Source organism: Dendrobates tinctorius, unplaced genomic scaffold (genome assembly GCF_039654945.1).
Source record: "Dendrobates tinctorius isolate UK_male_01 unplaced genomic scaffold, ASM3965494v1 ptg000113l, whole genome shotgun sequence".
In the NCBI taxonomy this organism is placed as follows: domain Eukaryota; kingdom Metazoa; phylum Chordata; class Amphibia; order Anura; family Dendrobatidae; genus Dendrobates; species Dendrobates tinctorius.
This window is the reverse complement of record NW_027361781.1, coordinates 15,741-42,362: the sequence shown is the minus strand read 5'-3', so window position 1 is coordinate 42,362 and position 26,622 is coordinate 15,741. Positions and strand designations below refer to the sequence as shown.

At 48.8% G+C, this 26,622-nt stretch overlaps 1 protein-coding gene across 1 annotated transcript in view; it reads left to right on the top strand.

The window, feature by feature from the left end:
* Positions 1 to 5,532: 5,532 nt before the first annotated feature.
* LOC141100976 (dymeclin-like) overlaps positions 5,533 to 26,622 on the top strand; it is a 36,692-nt gene continuing 15,602 nt past the window's right edge. The window contains exons 1-2 of the mRNA XM_073589744.1: positions 5,533 to 5,687; positions 25,330 to 25,512. Coding sequence (XP_073445845.1) covers positions 25,373 to 25,512 — 140 coding nt within the window. The 5' untranslated portion in view covers positions 5,533 to 5,687; positions 25,330 to 25,372. The remainder of the gene's footprint in view (positions 5,688 to 25,329; positions 25,513 to 26,622) is intronic.

Genomic DNA, 26,622 nt, shown 5'->3' with positions numbered 1-26,622 from the left:
CTGCTGGTGGAATACACACGTTTTGTGATACTTTGTCACCGTGAATGGCGCTGTCCCAGAAGTGTATTTAAAGGGGTTGTCCACTACAGACATGATGTATCAAGATTGGTAAGAGTTCCCACACCCGGGACCCCCACATATCAGCGGTGATCTGCCCCGGGGGCGGCCGGATGTAATCAGTATATGGTCTAGAACAGCACAGCTCCGTACACTTCCTAGTGGCCGATCTCAGGTACTGCAGCTCAGCTCCTATTGAGGTGAACACGATCTGAGCTGCAGATCAATTTGTAAGAGTCAATGATCATAATGGAGTCCAAAAGGAACCGGGGGTGCATAGTCTGCATCACAAAAGGAGAGGTCACCGGGCCACCAGAACTTGCGTCACATCTAAGGTCAGTAAGGAACAGCCGTATAGATTCAGCATTGGGACACATAGCAGCAAAACTGTGCAGGAGCAGCACCTTGGCGCAATGGCGGTTCATGCAGGGAATGTTGTGTGCCTCAGTTTAAAGGGGTTTTTCACCTTTGGGGACAATTTTTTTAAATTATATATAATGCATGTATTTGGGGCGAAAAATCTTTTTTTGCTATTGGGCTTTATTAAAAATTTCCTGCCGTTTGGCTTTTACAGGCTCCTTGTTTTCTTGTACATTCAATTTTAATGTGATCTGTGGTCATAAATCAGCTGAACGGATGACAAAACAAAGACCGATGATAAGAATTACAAACATCCGTTGTGACCGTCCTAACGAGCTCACTGATGGATTCTTAGTTACCTCATTCCGTAGCCAGCAATACACAGTACAACACGGAGGCTGGAGCAGGCAAACGGTGCAACTTTTTTTTTAATGAAACCCAATTGCAAAAATACATAAATTACTCCCAAAGGTGGACAATCCCCTTAAGCTTTGTAAAAGGGGATGATAAGTTGGGGACATAGTTTACTGCATTACAGAAGATCTCATCCGAGGAGAGGGGGCTCCTAATGTTCTCGTGCCCACTGTAGGTGTTTTTTTCATAGTGGACAGGTCTTAGTGTGGGCATTGGGATCGGCCTGTGATTACACAGGGAGCTGCGATGCTCTGCTCGTTTGCGCTATACAATCTCCTCTGTGGGACCGGACCAGACAGGAGAACCTTCATCAGTGACTCTTACCCCCCTGTGACCATGTCACTGATTGCCCTTTGGAAAACTTTTGTTCAGTGCTAATCACTGCGTATCGGGAATACCGCACAAGACCTGACATTTTGGAAATGTTGAGACCTAGTGGTTTAGATATCACAATTTGGTCACGCTGTTCCTTACACTTGCCCATTTTTCCTTGACCAATTCACGTGATTAACTCCTCAGTATGTGACAGAAAGGTGACAATATAAGGGACATTATTACAGAAAGGGGACAGGATAAGGGACATAACTACAGAAAGGGGACAGGATAAGAGACATTACAGAAAGGAACAGGATAAGGGACAGTATTACAGAAAGGAGCCAGGAACGGGGACATTATTACAAAAAGGGGCCAGAAACAAGGACATAATTACAGAAAGGGGACAGGATAAGGAATATTGACAGAAAGGGGCCAGGAACAGGGACATTAATGCAGAAAGGGGCCCAGGATGGTGGACATTATTACAGGAAGGGGCTAAGACAAGGAACATTATTACAAGAAGAGGCCAAGATGGGGGACATTATTACATGGAGGGTGAACAATTAAGTGTTTATAGGATATAGAATGCTACAGAGATCCATACATCTGACCAACATGGAGGTGGAGGCTCGTGATTCTAGTTATGACACTGTGTAATGCAAACATTTGGTGTGGATGTACAGTGTGGGCTCAGGAGCTGAGTCCGCACCATACAAGTCTTGTGCTGGCTTCAGGTCTTGTGACCTACTTCACCACCCTGATCTCCTCTCTAGCAAACAACCCCAAGAAACTTTTTGACACCTTTCACTCCCTCCTCAGGCCAAAAGCACAAGCTCCTATCTCAGACATTTGTGCTGATGACCTGGCCTCCCATTTTATAGAGAAAATAGATAATATCTGTCAGGAAATCCGCTCCCAACCACCAAATGCTGTGACTCCCATCCCTACCTGCATTTCCCCTGGCTCACTTTCCACATTTGATCCCATCACAGAAGTCTCCAGACTCCTCTCTTCTCGTCCAACTACATGCACTACCGACCCCATTCCCTCACATCTCCTCCAGTCATCACAGCTCACCTAACTAACATCTTTAATCTCTCCCTCTCCTCAGGCATCTTCCCATCCTCCTTCAAACACGCCATCGTTACTCCATTACTAAAGAAACCCGCTCTCGACCCATCCTGCACAAACAACTACAGACCAGTCTCCAATCTCCCCTTCATCTCTAAACTTTTGGAGCGCCTAGTTTACTCCCGCCTTACCTGTTACCTCTCCACTCCCTCCCTCCTAGACCCTTCACAGTCCGGCTTCCGCCCCCTACATTCGACTGAAACTGCACTCATCAAAGTGACAAATGACCTTCTGACAGCAAATCGTAATGGTGACCACTCTGCTCATTCTTCTCGACCTTTCTGCAGCTTTCGATACTGTTGACCACCATCTCCTACTCTCTAGGCTCCAGTCATTAGGCATTAAGGACACTGCTCTCTCCTGGTTCTCTTCCTATCTCTCTGACCGCTTCTTCAGTGTTTTGTTCTCTGGCTCCACGTCATCTCCTCTTCCTCTTGCTGTCGGGGTACCTCAGGGCTCAGTCCTTGGCCCCTTTCTCTTCTCTCTCTACACAGCCCCAATTGGACAGACCATCAGCAGATTTGGCTTTCAGTACCATCTTTATTCTGATGACACACAACTGTATACGTCTTCCCCCGACCTTACCTCTGCTGTACTACAGAACGCCAGTGACTGTCTGTCCGCAGTCTCCAACGTCATACCCGCTCTCTAGCTGAAACTCAACCTCTCCAAAACTGAACTGCTCCCTCCATCTACTAACCTCCCTAAATCTGACATTTCCCTCTCCGTGGGTGGTACCACAATAACACCCCGGCAGCAGGTGCGCTGTCTGGGTGTTATGTTTTACACCAACCTCTCGTTCACATCCCATATACAATCTCTTGCCCGCTCTTGCCGCCTACACCTAAAGAACATCTCTAGAATCCGCCCTATTCTCACCATGGAAACAAAAACCCTCACTGTAGCATTAATCTACTCCCGCCTGGACTACTGCAACGCTCTATTAATTGGCCTCCCCGCTACTCGACTCTCCCCTCTCCAGTCCATACTTAATGCAGCAGCCAGGGTCAGCTATCTGGCTAATCGGTACTCGGACGCGTCCGCTCTTCGCCAGTCCTTACATTGGCTGCCCATTCATTATAGGATCCAATTCAAAGTACTTGTTCTCACCCACAAAGCTCTCCATGGTGCGGCACCCCCCTACATCGCCTCCCTCAATTCTGTTTATCGGCCTAGCCGACCGCTGCGCTCTGCAAAAGACTTTCCACTAACCTCTGCACTAATCCGTACCTCCCACTCCTGACTCCAAGACTTCTCCCGCGCTGCTCCTATCCTCTGGAATGCTCTACCCCAAGAAATTAGGACTAACCACAATTTGCACAGTTTTAGGTGGTCCCTCAAAACACATCTATTCAGAGCAGCCTATCACGTTCACTAATCAGTCATTTTATGTGAAAGTGTGCGTGTGTAGCCCAATCACTATCTCTGTCCCCCACCTTCTCAAGATGGCTGGACCATCAATGTAAATACATCATTGTAAATACACCCCTGTACTTTGTATCTCCCCCACCTCATTGTAGATTGTAAGCTCTCACGAGCAGGGGCGGCTTATTTTGCTTTAATTACTGTATTGTTAATGATGTTACTTATGGCTTGTTTTTGAAACTGTTCAACCTTAAAGCGCTGCGGAATATGTTGGCGCTATATAAAGATTATTATTATTATTGTTGTACAGCCAGCACCTGCCTCTACCAGCAGCGATCATAGCGAGCCCCATATACTGCTGTATAACCACTGCAGAAATGCCGTGATTGCCTGGTGTAATTATCCCACTGATTGCAGCTGGGCATGTACTGAAGGCCCCTGCATTGCTCCCATTTTGCCATCCAGGTGGTCCTACGCGTCTGAGGCTGCTGCGCTTTGTAGAGGATCGGTAATCTTACTATAGCCTGCGTTCCTGTATTATTGGAGCGATCAATCACAGGTTTAAGTACCCTATGGGTGATTAAAAAAATAAAGCACAGATTAATAAAAAATAAAGGTTCAAAACCTATTTAGCTGCTTCCGGACCCCCCATAGACTGTAAACGGACCCCCCATAGACTGTAAACGGACCCCCCATAGACTGTAAACGGACCCCCCATAGATTGTAAACGGACCCCCCATACACTGTAAACGGACCCCCCATACACTGTAAACGGACCCCCCATACACTGTAAACGGACCCCCATACACTGTAAACGGACCCCCCATAGACTGTAAACGGACCCCCCATACACTGTAAACGGACCCCCCATACACTGTAAACGGACCCCCCATAGACTGTAAACGGACCCCCCATAGACTGTAAACGGACCCCCCATAGACTGTAAACGGACCCCCCATACACTGTAAACGGACCCCCCATACACTGTAAACGGACCCCCATACACTGTAAACGGACCCCCCATACACTGTAAACGGACCCCCCATACACTGTAAACGGACCCCGCATACACTGTGAACGGACCCCCATACACTGTAAACGGACCCCCCATACACAGTAAACGGACCCCCATACACTGTAAACGGACCCCGCATACACTGTAAACGGACCCCCCATACACTGTAAACGGACCCCCCATACACTGTAAACGGACCCCCATACACTGTGAATGTCCTGTTGGTCCAGGCACAACTCTACACGTAAAATGTCACCACATAGTAAAGCAACGGCACGCCATCCTACAGCTGCGGGAGTGGGGCCTGATTGTCAGACACAGCCGGACTCCCCATACAGAAGGCAGAGGTGGTTTATTACCATCCTTCTCTTCCCAAATGCGATCATGTGACCACCGGGCACGGAGCAGGAGACCTAAGCAGCTCTGTTGTACGCCTGTCACTGGGTCTAATATACCAGTTACAGGGGAAATCGGGTAAGGAAAAAGACAGATATTGTAATCATCCCCTTTTTCCCCTGAAAAAAAAATGCCCTCATTCAGCTTTGTAAAATAAAAAAAAAGTTACAGCTTTTGGAAAAAAAAAAAAGCAAACACAAAACGAAATAATTCATGAGCTCCGCCCATCACCTGTGATTGGCCACATAAGCCCGCCCACTCCAGGAAGCAGCTTCTTCGTTTTGCTGTGTTTCTCCACCCGGTCTGCCTTGTTTTACATGGCCACGCCCCCACACCAGTGCAAGTTGCCGCCCTTTTCTCATCACCTTGTTTTTAAGTCTCTGTATTTACATAGCCGCGCCCACTCTTCTATAGTCTCCGCCCATCGCTGGTGTTTTGCATAGCCACACCCAGGTCAGTTGTGCTTTTTTTCATGATACGCCTCTTTCCACGCCCACTTTTGACGGCAGGGAGGCGGTCACGTGACGCTGGTGACGCAGCTGTCTGCAGCGACGTGGAGTGATGGCGGCGGCTGCATCCCAGTGACAGGAGAGGAAGCGGCTGCGACTGACTGTACGGAGAGCGTGTGACAAAGGTGAGGGGCCCAGTGATGGGCGGTAGCTGGGCCGGTGCCTCCACCATCTTATATCAGGTGGCTGAGCCTCACCTGGGAAACAGTCAGTAGGTAGGAGCTGGAATGGCACTGATGGGGGCGCCCCCCACTGACGTGCTGGGAGTTGTAGTGGCTGTTGTGTGTGGTGGCCCATGAGGGACTGGGTCAGAGGTCAGCTGTCCATCTACAGCGGCTATCCGGGACCTATATACCTGCAGGGGTCCGCAACTACAACTCCCAGCATGCTAACGGTGAGGGAGTGCTGGGGATTGTAGTGCCACCACAGTGGAAGGCCGATCACTGTTGCTTTACGCTGAGCGGTCCCTGACAGTGGCAGGATCTGGGGTGCATCCAGATGTCCATGGGCCCCCCGCAGTGTGATCGCAGGGAGTCAGCCGGAGGGCTTATTGAAGCCGCTGGATGTCCACCATGGGCCCCCCGCAGTGTGATCGCAGGGAGCCGGCCGTAGGGCTTATTGAAGCCGCTGGATGTCCACCATGGGCCCCCGCAGTGTGATCGCAGGGATCTGGCCGGAGGGCTTATTGAAGCCGCTGGATGTTCACCATGGGCCCCCCGCAGTGTGAACGCAGGGAGCCGGCCGGAGGGCTTATTGAAGCCGCTGGATGTCCACCATGGGCCCCCCGCAGTGTGATCGCAGGGAGTCAGCCGGAGGGCTTATTGAAGCCGCTGGATGTCCACCATGGGCCCCCGCAGTGTGAACGCAGGGAGCCGGCCGGAGGGCTTATTGAAGCCGCTGGATGTCCACCATGGGCCCCCCGCAGTGTGATCGCAGGGAGTCAGCCGGAGGGCTTATTGAAGCCGCTGGATGTCCACCATAGGCCCCCCGCAGTGTGATCGCAGGGAGCCGGCCGTAGGGCTTATTGAAGCCGCTGGATGTTCACCATGGGCCCCCCGCAGTGTGATCGCAGGGAGCCGGCCGTAGGGCTTATTGAAGCCGCTGGATGTCCACCATGGGCCCCCCACAGTGTGAACGCAGGGAGCCGGCCGGAGGGCTTATTGAAGCCGCTGGATGTCCATGTACCCCCCGCAGTGTGATCGCAGGGAGCCGGCCGGAGGGCTTATTGAAGCCGCTGGATGTCCACCATGGGCCCCCCGCAGTGTGATCGCAGGGAGCCGGCTGGAGGGCTTATTGAAGCCGCTGGATGTCCATGGGCCTGCGCAGTGTGATCGCAGGGAGCCGGCCGTAGGGCTTATTGAAGCCGCTGGATGTCCATGGGCCCCCGCAGTGTGATCGCAGGGAGCCGGCCGGAGGGCTTATTGAAGCCGCTGGATGTCCATGGGCCCCCACAGTGTGATCGCAGGGAGCCGGCTGGGGGGTTATTGAAGCCGCTGGATGTCCATGCACCCCCCTCAGTGTGATCACAGGGAGCCGGCCGTAGGGCTTATTGAAGCCGCTGGATGTCCATGGGCCCCCCGCAGTGTGATCGCAGGGAGCCGGCCGTAGGGCTTATTGAAGCCGCTGGATGTCCACCATGGGTCCCCTGCAGTGTGATCACAGGGAGCCGGCCGGAGGGCTTATTGAAGCCGCTGGATGTCCATGGGCCCCCCGCAGTGTGATCGCTGGGAGCCGGCCGGAGGGCTTATTGAAGCCGCTGGATGTCCATGGGCCCCCCGCAGTGTGATCGCTGGGAGCCGGCCGGAGGGCTTATTGAAGCCGCTGGATGTCCATGGGCCCCCCGCAGTGTGATCGCTGGGAGCCGGCCGGAGGGCTTATTGAAGCCGCTGGATGTCCATGGGCCCCCCGCAGTGTGATCGCAGGGAGCCGGCCGGAGGGTTTATTGAAGCCGCTGGATGTCCATGGGCCCCCCGCAGTGTGATCGCAGGGAGCCGGACGGAGGGCTTATTTGAAGCCGCTGGATGTCCATGGGCCCCCCGCAGTGTGATAGCAGGGATCCGGCCGGAGGGCTTATTGAAGCCGCTGGATGTCCATGGGTTCCCCGCAGTGTGATCGCAGGGAGCCGGCCGGAGGGCTTATTGAAGCCGCTGGATGTCCATGCGCCCCCCGCAGTGTGATCGCAGGGAGCCGGCCGGAGGGCTTATTGAAGCCGCTGGATGTCCACCATGGGCCCCCCGCAGTGTGATCACATCGAGCCGGCCGGAGGGCTTATTGAAGCCGCTGGATGTCCATGGGCCCCCCGCAGTGTGATCGCTGGGAGCCGGCCGGAGGGCTTATTGAAGCCACTGGATGTCCATGGGCCCCCCGCAGTGTGATCGCTGGGAGCCGGCCGGAGGGCTTATTGAAGCCGCTGGATGTCCATGGGCCCCCCGCAGTGTGATCGCAGGGATCCGGCCGGGGTGCTTATTGAAGCCGCTGGATGTCCATGGGTTCCCCGCAGTGTGATCGCAGGGAGCCGGCCGGAGGGCTTATTGAAGCCGCTGGATGTCCATGCGCCCCCTGCAGTGTGATCGCTGGGAGCCGGCTGGGGGGGCTTATTGAAGCCGCTGGATATCCATGGGTCCCCCGCAGTGTGATCGCAGGGAGCCGGCTGGAGGGCTTATTGAAGCCGCTGGATGTCCATGGGCCCCCCGCAGTGTGATAGCAGGGAGCCGGCCGGGGTGCTTATTGAAGCCGCTGGATGTCCATGGGTCCCCCGCAGTGTGATCGCAGGGAGCCGGCCACAGGGCTTATTGAAGGCGCTGGATGTCCATGGGCCCCCTGCAGTGTGATCGCAGGGAGCCGGCCGGAGGGATTATTAAAGCTGCTGGATGTTCATGGGCCCCCCGCAGTGTGATCGCAGGGAGCCGGCCGGAGGGATTATTGAAGCCGCTGGATGTCCATGCGCCCCCCGCAGTGTGATCGCAGGGAGCCGGCTGGGGGGCTTATTAAAGCCGCTGGATATCCATGGGCCCCCCCGCAGTGTGATCGCAGGGAGCCGGCCGAGGTGCTTATTGAAGCCGCTGGATGTCCATGGGTCCCCCGCAGTGTGATCGCAGGGAGCCGGCCATCGGGCTTATTGAAGCCGCTGGATGTCCATGCGCCCCCCCCGCAGTGTGATCGCAGGGAGCCGGCCGGAGGGCTTATTGAAGCCGCTGGATGTCCATGCGCCCCCCGCAGTGTAATCGCAGGGAGCCGGCCGGAGGGATTATTGAAGCCGCTGTCACCGCCATCTTTGTGCTCCTTGGTGTATATAGGACAAGTGATCCTGTCCTCTTAGGGCAGCGGTTCTCAACCTGTGGGTCGCGACCCCGGCGGGGGTCGAACGACCAAAACACAGGGGTCGCCTAAAGCCATCAGAAAATACATATTTCCGATAGCTTTAGCTGCTGAGAAGTCTTGCTACCATCTGCAGCAGCGCTATTCAGCTAGAACGCACGCCGTTAATGGATGCGCGTTCCAAACTGAATGCATGCGCAGACATGATTGCATCATCCGTCCGGGGCCTAAGGGGCGGGGGGGACGCTCCACAGTCCATAGCATTACGTGTGTCCGGCGCTTGCTGGCGTCATCGGTGGGCAGAAGCTTAGGAGGCGGAGAACCAAGAGAGCCTGCGAGACAGCCTGCTGGTGTAAACAAAGGTTAATGATGTAAAGATTACAGTTTTAAAGTAGCCACCAAAATTAATTTTTGGTTTGGGGTCACCGCAACATGAGGAACTGTATTTCGGGGTCACGGCATTAGAGAAGTTGAGAACCACTGTCTTAAGGGAGTTAAATACATTAAAAAAAATATAAAAATATCTGAATTTTTTCCTTCCTCCTTTCTTTTCACGACACATAAATGACAAAAAAAAAAGTTCAGAAAACTGTTTTTAAACCCTAAAATAAAAATTTAAAAAATTCTATAAATCTGTTATCGGCATCATTGTACTGACAAGAAGAATCATGATGCCTAGTGATATTTTTAGAATGAGTTTTTTCTGGTTTATCGGTGCACTATAGGGTAAAGTGGGGACGTTCAAAAACTACAACTCATCCCATGGGAAAAAAAAAAAAAGTTATGGCTCGATACAATTGCAGCAAACCCTCAGCTGTGGGAAGCGGCAGGGCCTGTCCAGGTTTTCGGACTGTAGGTGACGGCGTCCTGTCCGTTCAGTCACCGGGCCTGACGTTAGATTGTGTAAATGGTAAAGAGCTCTAGTGTCGGCCTGACCTGTGACGATGTCGCTCACAGCGGCGGTAGCGTGGGAACTGGTATCTGACAACCCCACTATTGGGATAGAAAGGTTGTAATTTTGGCAGCGTCGATCAGAATGCTGCAGATCGAACGCGTCTCCTTGTAATATTCGTGCCGTCCCTGTCCACGGCCGGAGACCACTGACCTGGACCGTGGTTGCACCTCGTTCTTCTTCGGGCCATCCTCCGTAGCACGTCTGGTGTGTGATGTGCATCGGTGGGGGATGATCTGAGGAGCATCTCCAGCGTGCGGTGTGGTGGCCGACACTGCTGCAGCACGTAGGAGGCACCGGGTTGTGATCTTTGCAGGCTTACTATAGATCCGTCTGCATACGGACAGCACTCGGATCGACCCAATGGGGGTGGTTCATGTGAGCGCTTTTACGGGGAAAAAAAAACCCTCCCCAAAAAGGGGGGATAGGAGAAATCCGAATGTAAAAATTGTTCATTCCCCCCCCCCAATGAAAAATGAACAATTTTTTAATTCTCTCATCTGGACCTGGTCTAAAGGCTGAAGTCCCACATGGCGTTTGGCGAAAACGCTAAAATTAAAATATTTAGAAATAAAATAACAGCAAAAACGTCCCACTTTTAACTGGTGACAGGTCCCGTTTAAATGGGGACTAGTCAGGATTTAAAAATAAAAATGGCTGCACCAAACTTTTTATTTTTTATATTTTTCATATTACAACTCCACTCCATTGAGGCGAATGCTGGAGATTGTCACAGATTTGACCTGACTCTGAGATCGGCACAAGAATGAGCGCGAGAATGGGAAATCCGACTGCGATGTGGATTTTGTTTTTGTTTTTTTTTAGTCTTTCATCCAACTGTCACCGCTGAGATCAGACCGATCACCGCTGTCATTGATCATGGGATAGAGGTGGGGTTCTCATGGCAGATGGGGGTTCATGGGTGATTTTTAATTTTACAGTAGGCTAAAATATTAAAGACCCCTCAGTCTGTAAATGAAGGGACTAATAAAAAGAAGGAAAGGAACTTTTAATAATACTTTAAAAATGAATAAATAAATTCTAAAAGTTCAAAATCGCCCCAAATTGCCCCCCCCCCAAAAAAAAATATCAGAGAAAAAAAAAAATATAAAACACCTTTGATATTCTGGTGTTCATTGTTATTGTAAACTAATAAAATATTGTAATTTCTCATACGGTGGGCACGAGTCCGAAAAAAACAATATGCAGAATTGCTGTTTTTGCTCATTTTGCCTCCAAAAGTGGAATAGAAAACTATGAAAATATAATCTTCGCTTCCCCGTAACGTAAGCGTCCCGCAGAAAAAAACAGCAGGAGTTGTAAAAATGACACAAAAGAAAGTGTCAGAATTGCTGTTTTTTTTTTTTTTCCCCAAAAAAAAATGTAATAGAAAGTGATCAGAAAGATTTCTGGCCCCCAATGTTTTACCAATAAAAAGTAAAGCTCGTCCCAGAAAAGCAAGGACCCGTCCGGCTGTATCAGGGGGACGACACAGACTTAGTTTTAGAAGTTGGCGTGCGCTCTCCTGTTGGCGCTCTGTTTAAAAACAATGATGACACTCATTCCGCTTTTCTTTTACTGAGACAATTCACTGCTGTGTGCATGAGTCCTGACTGTGACGACTAGATGTGTCCAGGCACCCGACATCCAGTCTTGGGCGCAATGCTTGCTCCTCCGTGGATGTATTGTTATTTGTGGACACCATCATGTATTCTTCGCTAAAATTCACTTTCCAATTGGGTTTAGGTCGCTCCAGTACATATACAGTGCGGTCCTCATTATCAGATCGGCGGGGCTCTGACACACCTTTGATCAGCTGTTATCTGCTCTCATTGCAGAGAGATGTAAACAGTGTACAGAACCCATTGAAGTGAATGAGACCTGAGCTTGCAATACCCAAGAACAGCCACTACATGGAGCTGTGGTCTTCTGACTCCATACACTGTTAGCAGCTGATCAGTGTGGTATCCTATGGGCGTCCCGTGCCAGTCTGATCGCTCTTGTGCTGTGCGGTTCTGTAGGCTGTGCAGTGATGTGGGCGCCCTGTGCCAGTCTGACAGCTCTTGTGTTGTGCGGCCCTGTAGGCAGTGCAGAGATGTAGGCGCCCTGTGCCAGTCTGACCGCTCGTGCTGTGGGACTCTGTAGGCAGTGCAGAAATGTGGGCACCCTGTGCCAGTCTGACCGCTCTTGTGCTGTGAAGCCCTGTAGGCAGTGCAGTGATGTGGGCGCTCTGTGCCAGTCTGACCCCTTTTGTGCTGTGTGCGGCCCTGTAAGCAGTGCAGTGATGTGGGCACTTTGTGCCAGTCTGACCCCTTTTATGCTGTGCGGTCCTGTAAGCAGTGCAGTGATGTGGGAGCTCTTGTGCTGTGCGGCCCTGTAGGCAGTGCAGTGATGTGGGCGCTCTGTGCCAGTCTGACCCTCTTGTGCTGTGCGGCTCTGTAGGCATTGCAGTGATGTGGGCGCTCTTTGCCGGTCTGACAGCTCTTGTGCTGTTTGGCTCTGTAGGCAGTGTGGTGATGTGGGCACTCTGTGCCAGTCTGACTGCTCTTGTGCTGTGCGACTCTGTAGGCAGTGCATTGATGTGGATGCTCTGTGCCAGTCTGACTTGTATTGTGCTGTGCTGCTCTGTAGGCAGTGCAGTGATGTGGGCGCTCTTTGCCAGTCTGACCGCTCTCGTTTTGTTTGGCTCTGCAGGCAGTGCAGTGATGTGGGCACTCTTTGCCAGTCTGACCACTCTTGTTCTGTTTGGCTCTATAGGCAGTGCAGTGATGTGGGCGCCCTGTGCCAGTTTGCCCGCTCTTGTGCTGTTTGGCTCTGTAGGCAGTGCAGTGATGTGGGTGCTCTTTGCCAGTCTGACCGCTCTTGTTCTGTTTGGCTCTGTAGGCAGTGCAGTGATGTGGGCACTCTTTGCCATTCTGACCTCTCTTGTTCTGTTTGGCTCTGTAGGCAGTGCAGTGATGTGGGCACTCTTTGCCAGTCTGACCTCTCTTGTGCTGTGGGGCTCTGTAGGCAGTGCAGTGATGTGGGCGCTCTTTGCCAGTCTGACCTCTCTTGTGCTGTGGGGCTCTGTAGGCAGTGCAGTGATGTGGGCGCCCTGTGCCAGTCTGACCGCTCTTGTGCTGTGCTGCTCTGTAGGTAGTGCAGTGATGTGGGCGCTCTTTGCCAGTCTGACCACTCTTGTGCTGTGTGGCCCTGTAGGTAGTGCGGTGATGTGGGTGCCCTATGCCAGTCTGATCGCTTTTGTGCTGTGCGGCTCTGTAGGCAGTGCAGTGATGTGGGCGCCCTGTGCCAGTCTGACCACTCTTGTGCTGTGTGGCCCTGTAGGTAGTGTGGTGATGTGGGTGCCCTATGCCAGTCTGATCGCTTTTGTGCTGTGCGGCTCTGTAGGCAGTGCAGTGATGTGGGCGCCCTGTGACAGTCTGACCGCTCTTGTGCTGTGGGGCTCTGTAGGCAGTGCAGTGATGTGGGCGCTCTTTGCCAGTCTGACTGCTCTTGTTCTGTTTGGCTCTGTAGGCAGTGCAGTGATGTGGGCGCCCTGTGCCAGTCTGACCGCTCTTGTGCTGTGCTGCTCTGTAGGCAGTGCAGTGATGTGGGTGCCCTATGCCAGCCTGACCGCTCTTGTGCTGTGGGGCTCTGTAGGCAGTGCAGTGATGTGGGCGCTTTTTGCCAGTCTGACCGCTCTTGTTCTGTTTGGCTCTGTAGGCAGTGCAGTGATGTGGGCGCCCTGTGCCAGTCTCACCGCTCTTGTGCTGTGGGGCTCTGTAGGCAGTGCAGTGATGTGGGCGCTTTTTGCCAGTCTGACCGCTCTTGTTCTGTTTGGCTCTGTAGGCAGTGCAGTGATGTGGGCGCCCTATGCCAGTCTGATCGCTTTTGTGCTGTCCGGCTCTGCAGGTAGTGAAGTGATTTGGGCGCTCTGTGCCAGTCTTGTAAACACTGCCGTTTGCCTTCCTATTAGGGGGCTTATGATGTCAGTCCCCCCTGGCAGCTCTGGGTGCTGCTCTCCGCGGCTCCTAGGTGCTCTGTGTATTGTGCCGTGTTCACACCTTCTCTGCAGGAGTTTTTCTCCTGTTTTAGGCTATGTGCACACGATGCAGATTTGCTGCAGATCCGCACTGTGATTTACAGTACAATGTAAATCAATGAAGAAGAAAAAAAAAAAAAAAAAAAGCTGTGAAGATGGTGCAGAAAATTCAGTGCGGAATTGCTGCGGATTTAAAAGAAGTGCATGTCGCTTCTTTTGTGCGGATCTGCAGCGTTTCTGGACCCCTCCATGATAGAAATCTGCAGTGGCAAAAACTGCAGAAAATCCGCACAAAATCTGCATCAAATCCGCGGCTGCGGATTCTGCCAGGAGATGCGGATTTTGTGCAGAAAATTCTGCACCATTTTTCCTACGTGTGCACATAGCCTTACGGTCACATCTCTGGCCAGATTGTCATCCTGACGTGCGATCCTGATTTTCCTGTCCTGTATACGCCGTGTTTCTTGCATACTTGACCTTGCAGACGTGACGCTGTGACATCATTTAACTAGCAGGGAGTTGTCAGGGGTGGCTGATTTGCTGTCAGCTGGGTGCACACTGTGGCTGGTGACAGAGAAGTGATGACAATGTTTCCACTACCGTCGGCTGAAAATGCCACAACTCCATGTTCCCTATTGGCCGACCTAGAACTCCATTTATTTTTTGCTATAGTGCTCTGATTTTTCTAATATACGGTAAGTTTCCAAATCCCCTGCAGACTGGGTCAGCTGATAACATAGTGCCACCCACTGATACTGGGGGAGCATGGATGTATTCTGGGTCGTTATTATAGCCAGTATACGGGAAGCTCCCCAGCTCCCCCCAGTGGTGACTGTGGGCAACTAGGAATTAAGAAATTTAAGGCTATTGTCACTTTTTTGCTCTTTTCCTTTTTAACCCCCTCACACCACAAGTGTTTTAGATACTAACGACCAAGCAATATTTTTTTTTTTTTTTTTTTTACTTATGACCACCTATTTTTTTCTACATAGACTTACAAAAGCTTTGTTTTTTTGCAGAATGAGTTATTTTTCTGTGGCTTTACTTTTGGATATGTAGAATTTATTGATGAAATTGTCTTGTTTTGGATTATATTAAGCTTTATTGTACTTTCTGAGTGTTGCACTGACAGAGGGAGGTCCCTTCTCTTGAGTTAGACTATTAGGCCCAGATCTGTAACAACGGAAAGAGAGTGGGTTTCTTTTGCATGTACTGATCCCGTCGTCTTCGTGCGGCCATGAAATGTCAACTCATGAGAAATCCTTTAACTACTGTAAAATTCTATTAGATCACGATTAATAGGGGAACATGGTTCATCTGCTTACTGAATGAAAAAATAAAGTTTCTAAATTGTCTTCACTCATTTTTTTTTACCATTTTTTTTTTTTTTACCATTTTACTGCTGTAGAGTCTGTGTCTCTCACATAGCCGGCTGTTCTGCTGCATCTGATGGCTCCATGCTGCTCTCCGGCCCCTGTCTGCTGCTCTCCGGCCCCTGTGTGCTGCTCTCCGGCCCCTGTCTGCTGCTCTCCTCCTCTCAGCAGAGAGGGGCCAGGAGGTTGTGCAAGGCCCCTTTCACACATCAGTTTTTTGCTGTCAGTCACAATCCGTTGGCTCGACGGTTAAAATAGAAAAAATTCATGGTTTTAAAAAAACGGATCCGTTTTTTTTATACCATGATTTTTTTCTTTTTACTCAGTTTTGTACCTTGTTACCCTATAAATAAAAGACAATAAAGCTTTTTTTTTTTTTTTTTAAATATATTTTTATTTATTAAAGAATTATAAATTAAGATAGTTTGGGGTGGAGATGGAAATCGGAGCTTGCTCAGTTAAAAAAAAACAAAACAATCATTTGACGGATTATGACGGATCCTGCGTCCATTCTAGCAAACGACTGACAGCGACGGATCCGTCGCTGTCTGATTTTTCGACGTAGACAAAAAACATTACTTTGTCCGTCATCTCCGGCCGCCGGACAAACAATTTTCGAAGGATCCGGTGAACGATGGATGAAACGTGCGGCTATCCGTCGCAATTAGGCTGGTTTCACATTCGCGCTTTTTAAGCGCACGCACGGCCGGGGGTAGCTCCGCCCCCGAGCCGGCTCTCTGCCCGGCGTGCCAGCCCCTTCCTTGTAGCGCCGCCTCCTAGCGCACAGCGGCGCCTGCGATCGGCGCACCCTATCTTTAGCATAGGGTGCGCAGGCCGTGCGCTAGTTGCGCTTTGACCTGCGCTGCGCACTTTTGACGGTGCGCTGTGCGCGCCAAAATCCGAAAAGTTCGATTTTGGCGCGCACGGCGCACCGTCAAAAGTGCGCAGCGCAGGTCAAAGCGCAACTAGCGCACGGCCTGCGCACGATCTGCGCACCCTATGCTAAAGATAGGGTGCGCCGATCGCAGGCGCCGCTGTGCGCTAGGAGGCGGCGCTACAAGGAAGGGGCGGGCACGCCGGGCAGAGAGCCGGCTCGGGGGCGGAGCTACCCCGGCCGTGCGTGCGCTTAAAAAGCGCGAATGTGAAACCAGCCTTACAAGTCAATGAGATAAAAACGGATCCAGCGGCATCAGTCGCCGAATCCGTTTTTTTCAAAATTCGACGAATTGCGACTGATGGCAAAAAGCTGATGTGTGAAAGGGGCCTTAGAAGATCAGTGTGCAGAAGGGTTAAGTATCCCAGTCTTCAGGTAGAGCTGATCAAACAAACGGTCACACAAGCCGTCTGCCCGGAAGCGATCACACGAGCTATGCATGGGGGCAGACACGGAGGAGAGCACCTGCGGCAGACTCCGCAGGGGATATACACAAGTGTGCGCACTACATAAATATGGAACCTCTCTAATCCATGTTAGAAAGGGAAATCCGTGCAGCAATGAAGCTGTGCTGATACATGAGAGCTAGTGAAGACAGAAGCTCCAGGTTAAGCCTGTATTACCAGTATGGACACATCCACATGAGTCTGAAGCTAGAGGTCACGAATGTAGGTTGTAGCCTGAGCACAAGCCTTTACCTAGATCTATACAGGTAATTTAGTGCACTTTATCTGAAACATAAGTTTCCAGTGTCCCCATTCCTGACTGGTGAGGAGGTCTGGGCAGATTTGGTCGCGTTGCTGGCATCGTGGGTACACAGAGCAGAGGCAGCGCCTACCGGCCCCAGGTTAGATATTATCAGGGCTGTGGAGTCGGAGTCGTGGAGTCGGAGTTGGAGTCGGTAGAAATGTACCAACTCCGACTCCAGCTTTAAAAAAAATGTATTAATATTTCATAATTGAACTTTCATATGAATTTTATAAATGTTACTCAAATATATATGTTCTATCAAACTATGAACAACAGTGATAAGCAGTTCTGCTGGAGATAGACATTTCTTACTTCTTGTGTGTCACTGTTCTCCACTGCCCTTATCTAATCTTATACTTGGTTAACCTCATGCTGCCCCAACCCCCCTACTTACAATGTATGAAACAAAGTGAAAATGTGTTGCAAATTCTTAGTAGTAAAGCTCCTCCTCTAGACTAGATCATACTAGGTGTGCGTCTTCCAAGCATCTCACAGCTGCCTGCTACTCAGAAGTAGAGTTGAGCGATACCGTCCGATACTTCAAAGTATCGGATCGGAATGGATCGGCCGATCTTAAAAAAAAGTATCGGTATCGCCGATTCCGATACCGGAAGTCCCATTCAAGTCTATGGGACTTCCGGTATCGGAATAAGAAAAATCCTGTTTTTCCCTTGTACAGCCTCTCTGGGGTCTGTACGGGCCTTTCGGGGGGCTGTGCCGGCCTGCCAGGGGGTCTGTGCAGGCTCCGGTGGTCTGTGCCGGCCTGCCGGGGGGCTGTGCCGGCCTGCCGGGGGGCTGTGCCGGCCTGCCGGGGGGCTGTGCAGGCTTCGGGGGTCTGTGCAGGCATCGTCCGATGGGACTACAAGTCCCATCGGGCGATGCCTGCTACCATGACAGTGATTGACACATTAGCCAATGATGGGACAGTAGTAGTCCCATCATCCGGCTAATGTGTTGAATGTAAAAAAAAAAAAAAAAAAAAAAATTACATGCTACATACATGCTACATACATACAACATGCATACTACATACATGCTACATTCATACTACATACTACATACATGCTACATTCATACTACATACACTCACTGGCCACTTTATTAGGTACACCATGCTAGTAAGGGGTTGGACCCCCTTTTGCCTTCAGAACTGCCTCAATTCTTCGTGGCAGAGATTCAACAAGGTGCTGGAAGCATTCCTCAGAGATTTTGGACCATATTGACATGATGGCATCACACAGTTGGCGCAGATTTGTCGGCTGCACATCCCTGATGCGAATCTCCCGTTCCACCACATCCCAAAGATGCTCTATTGGATTGAGATCTGGTGACTGAGGAGGCCATTTGAGTACAGTGAACTCATTGTCATGTTCAAGAAACCAATCTGAGATGATTCGAGCTTTATGACATGGCGCATTATCCTGCTGAAAGTAGCCATCAGATGTTGGGTACATTGTGGTCATAAAGGGATGGACATGGTCAGCAACAATACTCAGGTAGGCTGTGGCGTTGCAACGATGCTCAATTGGTACCAAGGGGCCCAAAGAGTGCCAAGAAAAAATTCCCCACACCATGACACCACCACCACCAGCCTGAACCGTTGATACAAGGCAGGATGGATCCATGCTTTCATGTTGTTTACGCCAAATTCTGACCCTACCATCCGAATGTCGCAGCAGAAATCGAGACTCATCAGACCAGGCAACGTTTTTCCAATCTTCTACTGTCCAATTTCGATGAGCTTGTGCAAATTTTAGCCTCAGTTTCCTGTTCTTAGCTGAGAGGAGTGGTACCCAGTGTGGTCTTCTGCTGCTGTAGCCCATCTGCCTCAAAGTTCGACGCACTGTGCGTTCAGAGATGCTCTTCTGCCTACCTTGGTTGTAACGGGTGGCAATTTGAGTCACTGTTGCCTTTCTATCAGCTCGAACCAGTATGCCCATTCTCCTCTGACCTCTGGCATCAACAAGGCATTTCCGGCCACAGAACTGCCGCTCACTGGTTTTTTTTTTCTTTTTCGGACCATTCTCTGTAAACCCTAGAGATGGTTGTGCGTGAAAATCCCAGTAGATCAGCAGTTTCTGAAATACTCAGACCAGCCCTTCTGGCACCAACAATCATGCCACGTTCAAAGGCACTCAAATCACCTTTCTTCCCCATACTGATGCTCGGTTTGAACTGCAGGAGATTGTCTTGACCATGTCTACATGCCTAAATGCACTGAGTTGCCGCCATGTGATTGGCTAATTAGAAATTAAGTCTTAACACACAGTTGGACAGGTGTACCTAATAAAGTGGCCAGTGAGTGTATATACTACATGCAACATACATACTACATATATACTACATGCATGCAACATGCATACTACATATATACTACATGCAACATACATACTACATATATACTACATGCAACATGCATACTACATATATACTACATGCATGCAACATGCATACTAGATATATACTACATACTACATACATACTGCATGCTACATACATACTACATGCCACATACATACCACATACATACTACATACATACTACATGCTACATATATGCTACATACATACTACATATATGCTACATACTACATATATGCTACATACATACTACATATATGCTACATACTACATACATACTACATGCTACATACATACTACATACATACTACATGCATGCTACATACATACTACATGCATGCCACATACATGCCACATACATACCACATACATACTACATACATACTACATATATACTACATGCATGCTACATACATACTGCATGCTACATGCATGCTACATACATGCTACATACATACTACATGCTACATACATGCCACATATATACTACATACATACTACATACAATACATTCATACAATACATACATAGACATACAGTACATATAACATAGAGTAACATACTTACCAATACTTGTCACATTGTTCCCCGAAGCCATTGTCTTTTACGGAATAAATATTAACATAACAAACCACAAAAATACTCACCCACGATCCGAAGCAGTCCACGAGTGTGTCCCACGACGATCTTGGGTAGAGAACTGCAGCATCAGCTGTTGCTGCCGTTCTCTACGGGCTGCAGGAATCCAATGACGGAAGGTAGGTATCCTTCCGCACTGTATTCCTCCGCCAATTTAAAAAAAAAAAAAAGTCCCTAGTCTCACTTTATGCCATTGCTGTGTGGGAATTTCCCACGCAGCAATGGCATAAAGTGAGACTAGGGACTTTTTTTTTTTTTTTAAGTGGCGGAGGAATACAGTGCGGAAGGATACCTACCTTCCGTCATTGGATTCCTGCAGCCCGTAGAGAACGGCAGCAACAGCTGATGCTGCAGTTCTCTACCCAAGATCGTCGTGGGACACACTCGTGGACTGCTTCGGATCGTGGGTGAGTATTTTTGTGGTTTGTTATGTTAATATTTATTCCGTAAAAGACAATGGCTTCGGGGAACAATGTGACAAGTATTGGTAAGTATGTTACTCTATGTTATATGTACTGTATGTCTATGTATGTATTGTATGAATGTATTGTATGTAGTATATATGTGGTATGTATGTAGCATGTAGTATGTATGTAGTATGTATGTAGCATGCATGTAGTATATATGTAGCATGTAGTATGTATGTAGTATGTATGTAGCATGCATGTAGTATGTATGTAGCATGTAGTATGTATGTGGTATGTATGTAGCATGTAGTATGTATGTGGTATGTATGTAGCATGTGGTATGTATGTAGCATGTGGTATGTATGTAGCATGTGGTATGTATGTAGCATGTGGTATGTATGTAGCATGTGGTATGTATGTAGCATGTAGTATGTATGTAGCATGCATGTAGTATGTATGTAGTATGTATTTAGTATATATGTAGTATGTATGTAGCATGTAGTATGTATTTAGTATATATGTAGTATATATGTAGTATGTATGTAGCATGTAGTATGTATGTAGCATGTAGTATGTATGTAGCATGTAGTATGTATGTAGCATGTAGTATGTATGTAGCATGTAGTATGTATGTAGCATGTAGTATGTATGTAGCATGTAGTATGTATGTAGCATGTAGTATGTATGTAGCATGTAGTATGTATGTAGCATGTAGTATGTATGTAGCATGTAGTATGTATGTAGCATGTAGTATGTATGTAGTATGTATGTAGCATGTAGTATGTATGTAGCATGTAGTATGTATGTAGCATGTAGTATGTATGTAGCATGTAGTATGTATGTAGTATGTATGTAGCATGTAGTATGTATGTAGTATGTATGTAGCATGCATGTAGTATGTATGTAGCATGTAGTATGTATGTAGCATGTAGTATGTATGTAGCATGCATGTAGTATGCATGTAGTATATATGTAGTATGTAGTATGTATGTAGTATATATGTAGCATGTAGTATGTATGTAGCATGCATGTAGTATATATGTTATGTATGTGGTATGTATGTAGTATGTATGTAGCATGTAGTATGTATGTAGCATGCATGTAGTATGTATGTAGTATTTTTTTTTTTTTTTTTTTTTTACATTTAACACATTAGCCGGATGATGGGACTACTACTGTCCCATCATTGGCTAATGTGTCAATCACTGTCATGGTAGCAGGCATCGCCAGATGGGACTTGTAGTCCCATCGGACGATGCTTGCACAGACCCCCGGACATCAGCACAGACCACCGGCAGGCCGGCACAGCCCCCCGGCAGGCCGGTACAGACCCCCACAGGGTGCACAGACCACCGGCAGGCCGGCACAGCCCCCCGGCAGGCCGGTACAGACCCCGGGCAGTCCACACAGCCCCCCGGCAGGCCGGCAGAGACCCCCGGAAGGCCCGAAATGACGGCGCATCATGATGCGCACACACCGCGCATCATGATGACGTCAGGCTGTCAATCAACTTTGAACTTCCGATTCCGATGCCGACTTCCGATATTGAAAAAATATCGGAAGTCGGTATCGGAATTCCGATACAGCAAGTATCGGCCGATACCCGATACTTGCGGTATCGGAATGCTCAACACTACTCAGAAGAGGAAGACTGTAAGAAGTATTATCCTTTCAACAAACTTTGCATCAGTTAACTGTGAGTACATGAGGAATAATAACAGTATTACTGACCACTATATCAGTTGTACGACCTGGCAATAATTTTGTACAATTGTTTTTAGGAAAAACAATTGTCATTTGGATTGTGAATGCAGAATTAAAAACCTGAGAATGTCAAAGAAGCATCACATTAAATCAGCTGTATTTGAACATTTCACCATCACTCAAGATAGAAAACATTATGTCTGTCAGTGTATGACAAATGATCCAGACGAAAACAAATGCTGTGAAGCCAAGATGAGTGCATATTCAGGCAAAGATAAAAATGCTCCTACCAGAGCTTCTAATCTAAAGAGACATTTACAGCGCTTTCATCCAGAAGTACTGAAAGCAGTGGATGAGAAAGACTGCATCCAAACCAATGAACCAGTGCCCAGCTCTTCCAGCCAAACAAAGGAGCAGAGAACTTTGCAGCCATCAGTTGCAAGATATTTTGTCAGTGACAAAGTTACTGTGACAATGACAGTAGATACATTTAAAAAAACAGATCATAGAGCTTGTTGTAAAGGATAGTGTGCCTATTTCATTATTTTCACGAACAGCTTTTATGTGTCTGAATGGGGAAATGGCCCGCAAGCTTGGTGTTTCTCTGGAGAGAGAGAGAGAGTATTAGAAAATTAGTAATCGAAGAAGCTTTTAAACAAAAGGAAGAACTTAAAAAAACTCTCAAGGGACGCTTTCTGTTTCTTAAAATGGATGCCTGCACACGTCACAGAGTGAACTATTTTGCCATCAATGTCCGATTTGTTTGTGACAAAAATGAAATAGTTACCAAGACATTGGCAGTAAAAGACACCAAAGCTCATCACACCAGTGAGTTTCTCCAGGTCTTGGTGGAAAAGGTTCTGCAAGACTATGAACTTAAAAAAGAGCAAGTTCTTTCTGTCGTAACTGACAATGCTTCAAATATGATAAGTACTATTAAGCTAATGAATGAGAGTAATGATGGTGACCAGCAGCTAGAAGAACATTCTGGGTCCACAGACACAGAAATGTTTGAAATAGAGGAACACAGTATTGTAACTGAGGAGCAAACTGAAGTTGCTTCAGATGAACAGCAACATGATAGTTTAGATGATCTTGTTGAAACTGTGTCAATATGTTCTTTCATTCATCACATGCGCTGTGTTGTGCATACGCTACAGCTGGCTATAAGAGACAGTCTGCAAGAAGGACATGCTGCTGCACTGATTGGCAAGGTGAGAAAATTGGCTACTGTTGCCAGAACCCCTAAAGTTGACTCAATTTTGAAGAGACGTGCTGGAAAAGGGGCAATTATTGATCAAGCCACACGATGGGGCAGTACTTACTTAATGATTCAGCGCTTGGTTGAACTGAAAACCTTTCTTGTAGACATGGCTAACCCTCAACTGATGCTAAATGAAAGTCAGTGGAATCAGGTGACTGAGCTGGAAAAATTGCTAGAGCACCCATTTACAGTGACTAAAAAATTACAAGCAGAGGACTTAACTCCAGGTATTTTCTTAAAGGAGTGGAAGAACCTGATGTTTCGCCTGTCCCAAAGAGGAGGGTTAATTGCAAGTGGCATTGCTACATCAATGAAACGGAGAGAGGAGCTACTATTACAAAATAACATTCTTTTGGCAGCTGTTTATGTAGACCCAATGCATCGGATTCTTCTAGATGATCAACAGCTAAGTAAAGGAAAAGAAGCTCTGTTTGAAATAGCAGTAAGGATGAAAGGGTTGCAGAACAGTCAGGAGGAACAAGAAGAATTTGGTCGTCCTGCCACATCTTCACCCTCATCATCAACTGATGAAGAATTTAATTTCGAAAAATATTTGGATCACAAGGACCGTGCAAAGCGTTCCCGCATAGAAGAAGAGTCATCCCCATCAAGGAACACAGCCAGTACATTTCAGCAGAATTTTTCATGTGCACTAAAAGAAATTGAGAAATTTGACCGGTCATCAAAAATAACAGTGCAACAAGCGATTCCTCTGTATCCTGACATTGTCAGAGATGTTGCCCGAGTGGTTACTGCTTTGCCACCAACACAAGTTAGTGCAGAGAGGTTGTTCTCTGCTCTCAAAATAATTAGATCAGATTTGAGGGCATCCATGAAGGAGGATCTCAGAGAGGCAATACTTTTTCTGAGGACAAATTTATAGATTTCTTCTTATTAACTGCATAAAAGTGTTTATTGCATATTTACTTACAGTTTAGAAAAGTTTATAAAAGTTATTTGCTATATTCTAATTGTATTCTAATGTAGTTTTTGCTCTAAGTGGTCTGATTACTTATATGATGGTGAGAAACTGAATAAGCACGATGTTTAATATTTTACAACAGTAAATTTGTTGTTATGAATTGGCCATTTATGAAGGAGCCGGAGTCGGAGCCGGAGTCTGAGTCGGAGCCTGATAAAATCCAGGAGTCGGAGTCGCAACTGTGGCTTACCGACTCCACAGCCCTGGATATTATAGCATTAGGTAACAAGGCTGAGAAGTCTACATCCTGGAACCTCCTGCCTTCAGTGTCACACGGACTCCGCCAATATTTATCTTCCATCGTTCTCCATTCTCCTGTCCCTCGTGATTCCACAGATGAAATATTGCCACATTCAGGATTCTGCCCAAACACCGGTACTATTCCTCCAGTACACGCACACCAGGACTGCTGCCATGGGGGGGCTGCAGACTGCTGCTATAGGGGGGCTCCAGACTATACACCCAGACTGCTGTTATAGGGGGCTAAAGTCTGCGGTCATAGGGGGTTCCAAACTAGGCACCCAGACTGCTGTTATAGGAGGCTCCAGACTGCTGTTATTGGGGGGGGGGGGGGGGGGACGGGACTCCAGACTGCTGTTATTGGGGGGATGAGACTCCAGACTGCTGTTATTGGGGGGACGGGACTCCAGACTACTGCTGTTATTGGGGAGGGGGTCTCCAGACTGCTGTTAATGGGGAGGGGGTCTCCAGACTGCTGTTAATGGGGAGGGGGTCTCCAGACTGCTGTTATTGGGGATGGGGGGGTCTCCAGACTATGCAGCCAGACTGCTGTTATTGGGGGGGACTCCAGACTGCTGTTATCTGGGGTGGGGGGGGCTCCAGACTATACACCCAGACTGCTGTTATAGGGGGCTCCACCAAGCTGCGGTGTTTTGGGCTTGTTGCTATGTGTGCAGTGCACTTCGTGTTCGGCTCTGCTCTTCCGCCTGTCACTGTGTCCTGATATACGGAGCCATTGTTGTTCTGAATAGTGTCCGGTACGTTGCTTTATCCTCTATATCTTGTCTTGGTTCTCACCGATTTTCTTGTTTCTTCTCTTTAGACGCCTGCGGTAGGAATGACCAGGTCGCTGCACTTCTAGAATCATGGGTGCCAACAGCAGCACGATAAATGAACTATCGGACAGCGACTATTTAAAGAAGCTGTCGGGAAGTGATGCCATTTCTGAGAATGAGCCCTTCTGGAACCAGCTGCTGTCCTTTACCTTCTGCACCCCAACTAACAGGTACGTCCTCTGCCTGCGATGAGCCACCGAAATAGATCACCTCCTTCATTGTATCATTATTTCCATGTTTTCTGCGACTCTCCATTCTGCAATGTCCTTGTTTTGTGCAGGTAATGGAAGATTCCAGTTTTAATTATGTTCCTTTTAAGTTTTAAAGTTATAATCTGTCTACAGGATAGGTGATAACTGGTAGATGGGTGGGGGTCCGACCTCTGTGACCCAACTCCACTGATCGCCAGAATTGGGGACTTTTGTCCCCATATGAATGGATCGGCGCTTGAACATGTGTACGCTTAAGTTCATTAGTTTTTATAGATCAGCAGTGCTCGGACACCTCCAGCAGTCTCTTGGAGGCTGTATGGATTGGCAGTGCTCGGACACCTCCAGCAGTCTCTCGGAGGCTGTATGGATTGGCAGTGCTTGGACACCTCCAGCAGTCTCTAGGAGGCTGTATGGATTGGCAGTGCTCGGACACCTCCAGCAGTCTCTCGGAGGCTGTATGGATTGGCAGTGCTCGGACACCTCCAGCAGTCTCTCGGAGGCTGTATGGATTGGCAGTGCTCGGACACCTCCAGCAGTCTCTCGGAGGCTGTATGGATTGGCAGTGCTCGGACACCTCCAGCAGTCTCTCGGAGGCTGTATGGATTGGCAGTGCTCGGACACCTCCAGCAGTCTCTCGGAGGCTGTATGGATTGGCAGTGCTCGGACACCTCCAGCAGTCTCTCGGAGGCTGTATGGATTGGCAGTGCTCGGACACCTCCAGCAGTCTCTTGGAGGCTGTATCGATTGGCAGTGCTCGGACACCTCCAGCAGTCTCTTGGAGGCTGTATGGATTGGCAGTGCTCGGACACCTCCAGCAGTCTCTTGGAGGCTGTATGGATTGGCAGTGCTCGGACACCTCCAGCAGTCTCTCGGAGGCTGTATGGATTGGCAGTGCTCGGACATCTCCAGCAGTTCCACAGAGACTGTATGGATTGGTAGTACTCGGACACCTCCAGCAGTGCTGTATGGATTGGCAGTGCTCGGACACCTCCAGCAGTGCTGTATGGATTGGCAGTGCTCGGACACCTCCAGCAGTCCCACAGAGACTGTAAGGATTGGCAGTGCTCA